Source organism: Eleutherodactylus coqui, chromosome 1, assembly GCF_035609145.1.
Source record: "Eleutherodactylus coqui strain aEleCoq1 chromosome 1, aEleCoq1.hap1, whole genome shotgun sequence".
Taxonomy (NCBI): domain Eukaryota; kingdom Metazoa; phylum Chordata; class Amphibia; order Anura; family Eleutherodactylidae; genus Eleutherodactylus; species Eleutherodactylus coqui.
The window spans coordinates 36,977,111-36,983,110 of NC_089837.1; the positions used below are offsets into that span (position 1 = coordinate 36,977,111).

Below are 6,000 nucleotides of genomic sequence, written 5' to 3' on the forward strand. Positions count from 1 at the left end.
ACACCCCCGGGACGGCCAGAGCGGGGCCACCTTATGACAGCGGGAGGATATGCGACAAACGACGCTCCGCATGTGAGTTCGCGGCAGCCATCGAGCAGCAGAGGCAGGAGCCCTGGGAGAAGGACGGCAGGGACCTCGCCCTTGGCGATGCCGGAGGACGGTCGTGCCGGTGAGTCAGACTGTTTAAATGCTTGGAAAAATGTAATGGATCCCGCCAAGGTGGCGGAGAAAAATGATTTGGTGTTAGTATTAAAATCGGTATTGAGAAAAATGGATAAAAAAGATGTTTTATCGGTGTCCTGTGGATCCCCGGGGGGCGCGGGCCCACCCGTGGGGCAGGAGGGTGGCCTAACAGCCGGAGGTGAAGTGGACCCGATGGAAGGGTTGAGATACGCAGACTCGCTGTTCTGCGGGGTTGCCCCCTTGGGGTCGGTGTGTCGGATGATCTACTCGATAAGATCCGAAAAGGTGTTTATGTGGATATATGGTCTCTGTTGTCTCCGGACCATGTGACGGTTGATAAAGAGAGGGTGTCGGATCGTGTGGATAAAAAACCGAAGGTCGCTAAGACTTTCTGTAATTGGGTTCAAGCGTTTACGGTTTTGGCGTACGTTACATGCCAACAGTACCCTAAAAAAGGTCCCGAGATGTTGGTCTATCTTAACACCATTTTCAGTGCATATAAGTTGCACGGAGGCGCCGCGTGGTGGCGCTATGACGAGGACTTTCGTCGGCGCGTTTCGGGTACGGCCGTGAGTTGGGCGACAAAAGCGACCGATGTATGGTTGCAACTCATTTTAGCTCAACGCCCGCAGAAAACTACCTTTCAAGGGGGTGCCGCGGGGGGCGGGCAACAGCCCCCCGCGGCCTCTCCGCGGCCAAACGGGGCATGCTGGCTCTATAATGAGGGCCACTGCCGGTTTTTCGCGACGTGCAAGTTTAGGCATGAATGTTCGGTCTGCGGAGGACAACACTCCGCGGTGCGCTGCTTCAGAAAACAGAGACAGCCAGTCGCCGGGGGCGGTGCCAGTGGAGCACCGAACCCCGGTGAAAAGCAAGTACCTCTTCCAGTGGCTCGACAGATACCACAGGAGGGAGGAAGCAAGAATCCTTAGTCAAGGTTTTACCGACGGTTTTTTAATCCCCTTTTCATTTCAACCTGCTTCCACCTTGTGCGCAAATTTAAAGTCGGCCCTGGATAATATAGTATTAGTCAGAGAAAAAGTTAACAAAGAGGTGGCGGCGGGCCGCATGGCGGGCCCCTTCGACGAACCACCGTTCGCGAACTTGCGTGTCTCACCATTGGGGCTAGTCCCTAAGAAGGAGGCGGGCAAGTTCCGATTGATCCATCATCTGTCCTTCCCAAAAGGGGAATCGGTAAATGATGGCATTACAAAGGAACAAGCATCGGTGGTTTATGCGTCATTTGACCAGGCGGTCGCTTTGGTCAGAGCAGCAGGTAAGCGGGCTCAGTTAGCGAAAGCCGACATTGAGTCGGCTTTTCGGCTACTGCCGATTCACCCTGAGTGTTTCCACTTGTTGGGTTGCAAGGTAGATAATCAGTTCTATTATGATATGTGTCTGCCGATGGGCTGCTCGATTTCGTGCTATTACTTCGAGCTTTTCAGTTCATTCCTGGGATGGATGCTCAGGTTTGAAACGGGCATCACATCGGTGACGCATTACCTTGATGATTTCCTGTTTATCGGTACGGAGTCATCGGGCACCTGCGGTTTTTTGTTACGCACATTCCGGTCATTGATGCAGGAGGCGGGGGTCCCATTGTCTGAGGAAAAGACTATGGGCCCGGTGACAAGGTTAACTTTCCTAGTGATCGAAATTGACACCGAGGAAATGGTTTTTAGATTACCGATCGAGAAAATTGCCTGCCTCCGTCAGACGGTCAGCGATGTCGTAAGGTGTAAAAAAGTTACGCTGCGCCAAATACAGGTCCTCTTGGGTTTATTGAACTTTGCGTGCAAAGTGATACCCATGGGTCGCGTTTTTTCACGGAGGCTGTCGCTAGCGACGGTGGGTGTAAAGGAGCCGCATCATTTTATTAGAGTCACGCCAGGGATTCGAGGGGATTTACACACATGGAAAATCTTCTTGGAAGCGTTCAATGGGCAGGTGGTGTGCCCTAAGGAAGAGTGGTCGGGTACAGGTCTTAGCCTGTCCGCGGACGCTGCAGGGTCTACAGGATTTGGGGTTATTTTCCGGAACCACTGGTGCAGGGAACCATGGCCAGTATCCTGGATAACAAAGCGGTGGAATCAAAACATTACTTTATTGGAGTTTTTCCCGTTGGTGGTGGCTGTGGAACTATGGGGTGAGGAGTTACAAGATCACAAAGTGTGTTTTTGGTCTGATAATGCTGCGGTGGTGCACATTATTAATCGGCAGTCTTCATCTTCCCCACCGGTGTTGGCACTCGTGAGACATGTGGTTCTGAGATGTTTACAGCGTAATATATATTTACGGTCAAAGCATGTGCCGGGATATAAAAATGTGGCAGCTGACGCGCTCTCTCGTTCGCAGATGGAGCGGTTCAGAGAGCGGCACCCTCAGGCGGATGCGTTGGGAGTACGCTGCCCGCTTTTCTTGTGGGATCTGGCAGAGCAGAGCTGCTGAAGCTTGTCGAGTCATCCGTGGCAGTGGGAACCTGGAAAAATTATAATGCGGTGTGGAAAAAATGGTTGTGTTGTACGGATGGCAGGGTAGCTGGGGGCGAGAGGGCCCGGTCAGCTACCCTGGATATGTTAGCGTCCCTACGGGCGGGACGGGCGTCGGTGGATGCGGCGAAAAAGCATCTTGCGGGCGTCGCTTTTTTGCTAAAGTTGCACGGGTTCAGAGATGTTACAAAAGAGTTCGTTTTTCGCCAGATAGTGCGCGGGTGGAAGAAAGAAAAGGCCGGTTCCGATGCCCGCCGCCCGATTACTTACCAGTTGTTGTGCAAGTTATTGGACACTTTGGAGGTCACGTGTTGCAACGGGTACGAGGTTTTACTGTTTAGGACGGCGTTCTTGCTGGCATTTTTTGCGGCGCTCAGGATCGGCGAGTTAGTTCCGAAGAGCAAGTTTATGCCGGGAGGTCTTATGTTTGACGATGTGGTACCGGTAGACGACGGGCTACGGGTCAGGATTAAGAAATCAAAAACCGACGTTTTCGGTAGAGGTGAGTGGGTGCCGATCTCGCGGCTAGGCGCAGTTTGGTGCCCAGTAGATACGGTAGCCAGTTACATGGCAACAAGGCCGGCGGGGGAGCAGTTTTTGGTCCACGCATCCGGCCTCCCCCTCACCAGGTTTCAGGTAACGGCGGGGTTAAAATCGTCTTTGAGGTCTGTGGGCCTCGATCCGAAGGAATTCGGAACCCACTCCTTCAGAATCGGTGCGGCCACGTCGGCAGATGCGGGTGGAATGAACGAAGACGGGTTAAAACGGCTTGGGAGATGGAAGTCCCAGGCATATAAGTCTTATGTGCGACCCGATCTGGCGGTGGGAGATTTAAGTTAGGGCCTAAAGGCCCCTCGTTTTTCTTTAGTGCGAGGCAGTGTTTTTTCAAGTTGGTTGCCCTTGTTTTTGTTTTTTCTTGTTTTTATTTGCAGCAGCAGAACCGTGGAAGGTGCACATAGTCGGGCATTCCTATATTTACTGGGCACAAAGGAGGGCAGCAGTACGCCCGTTGGGATCGGAGCTAGGCCTACCCGGAACATCCGTAACCTGGCACGGAGTCCGGGGGCTAAGATGGCCCGACATGTGGAAGTTGGTGGTGGACATAGCCAGAAGTACCCCCCGGAAAGTGGTGTTGGTTGTTCACGCCGGGGGGAATGATCTCGGAAAAGCAAAGACACGAGACCTGTTGGTCATCATGAAACAGGACTTACTGCGTTTTCGGGAATGTTTTAGTGGATGCATCATCGTGTGGTCTGACATTGTCGCGAGGAGGCTCTGGAATGGAGCTAGGAGCCTGGAAGCGGTGGATAGAGCCAGGAGGCTGATCAACATGCGGATGTCGCAGTTCGTTCACTCTATCGGAGGGGTGGCGGTGCGCCATTGGGAGCTGGAAGAGAAGGAAAAGGGGGCATTGAGGAGGGACGGTGTTCACCTCAATGATGTAGGGTTGGATACGTTCCTATCCGGATTGCAGGATGGGGTTGAGAAAGCTTTAGCTCGGGTTGGTGGGGTGGGGACGGAATGAGCCGTAGTAACGCGGCACATCCCGTGTGGCCCGGATTGTTTGTCCATGCTGTGAGGAAGTAGAGGAGGGTTTGCAAGCCGAAGGAACGGGGCTTACAAACGTCCTCAGTGGACTGTTTACGGACTTTAAAGTTTTAGCATACGGACAGCATGGACAGTTTTTTCAATAAAGTTTTTTCAATAAAGTTATCTGATATTCGTTAATAAATAAAAGCTGTGGCCTACCCCACAATTGGCAGAAACAAGAAGTTGTAAGTATTGGTTATTTAGTAGATAAGTGAGCGGGTAAATGATTGAGAGTGTTCCCAGTCCTGCAAGCCTGAGAATCGCAGACCGCCTTCACCTGTATTGGGGCTCTCACACCAGCGCTTTCCGTGTGCGTATCGGCCGCGCAGGAGCCTGCAGAACGTGCGCAGTGAATCACATACTTGCTGCGTGCCGACATCCCCCATACACGTGCCAACACCCCCCATACACGTGCCAACATCCCCCATACACGTGCCGACATCCCCCATACACGTGCCGACATCCCCCATACACGTGCCGACATCCCCCATACACGTGCCGACATCTCCCATACACGTGCCGATATCCCCCATACACTATCTCGGTTTGCATGCCGCATTACTTTTTGCATGCGCAATTCACGCACCGTGCATGAGAGGCAAAATTGCAAGTCAGCGCTCCTTCGCACAGCGGAAAGCGTAATCCCGCTGCCAGTGGAGGACTTCATTGCGCTCTGAATGGAGCCCGATCCCGTCTTCTGGAGAGCAGATCCTGGCCTCTTGCTGTACTTTTCCCCGCTGCTGGCCCTGTTCACATCGGCACGGGACACATCGGCACCATGTTTGAATGGGCGTGGCATGCTGATGAGTAGGCGGGCCGGCCTAATTAGTTGCTATTGGTCAGTTGTTATCGATTAAAGGGAATCTATCACCTCCTATAAGCACCATAAACTAAGTTATGGTACTTATATGACAGGTCCTGCTGAGGCGGGGGGTGTTGTTTTTATACTTACTGGGGTCCCACTTTTGTACTGTCACCCCAGGAAGCCGGTATGACTCTTCATCCAGTCCGTGCGCTCCCATAAGGAACAGTGGAGTGCCTGCGGACGGACTGCATTTAAAGTGGTCACGCTGATCAATAGAGCGCCAGCTCCCTTGGGTGCCAGCGTGAGGAGCAGACACCCGGTAAGTAAAAAAAAAGTATATTAAACGGACTCAGCAGTACCTGTCCTGTAAGCTCCATAACTTATAGGGGGTGACGGGTTACTTACTGGTAAGATTGTCGAAGACTGTAACGAGTGGGGGGGGGGGGCAGACTTTATTGCTGGGGGGCCTTCTGCTATTTTAGCCTCTAATTAAAGCTGGACAAATTGTTTCGATCTTCACTAACTAGTTGGTTATCAGCATATCTTATGGCCAGAAGATGGCGCAAGTGCATGATTTCAGAGGGGCATTTGAACACAATAGAAATACTGATAGTTCCCATCACACTGACCACCCGCTACAGCAGAAGGCCCTCCATCTCCAGACTCCGCGGGTCACCGACTTCCAGCCCGTAAGCTTAGCTCATAAGGCCAGAATTAGGTGCCAATCTCCAAGTGTCCTTCATTTGCAGCATTTGTACTGGGCAGAATCACGCGGTTGACCACGTTGGGGCTTATTCACATGAGCAGTTTTCACATCTGTGCGCTGTCCTTATCGGCATCGGACCCACACTGACCCGTACCGGCAATGGGACGATCTTGACGTGTGTTTCTTGCCTCTCTTGTATATCCTGGGTCAACTTCTTGGAAGGAAAT

General features: G+C 52.4%; 1 protein-coding gene across 1 annotated transcript; it reads left to right on the forward strand.

Moving 5' to 3' along the window:
* The first annotated feature begins 36 nt into the window (after window positions 1-36).
* On the forward strand, window positions 37-4,132 carry LOC136620200 (uncharacterized). Its single transcript, XM_066594907.1, has 2 exons — window positions 37-169; window positions 2,539-4,132. Exons 1-2 carry the CDS (start codon window positions 148-150, stop codon window positions 3,510-3,512), a joined length of 996 nt encoding a protein of 331 aa, XP_066451004.1. The 5' UTR covers window positions 37-147; the 3' UTR covers window positions 3,513-4,132.
* The last annotated feature ends 1,868 nt before the right edge of the window (window positions 4,133-6,000 follow it).

Excerpts from the sequence above, each read along its gene's own strand:
- LOC136620200 (XM_066594907.1), top strand. The coding sequence starts at position 148 with ATGCCGGAGGACGGTCGTGCCG. Across the intron at positions 170-2,538 it reads GCCGGAGGACGGTCGTGCCG|ATGGAGCGGTTCAGAGAGCG; the intron begins GTGAGTCAGACT and ends TCTCGTTCGCAG.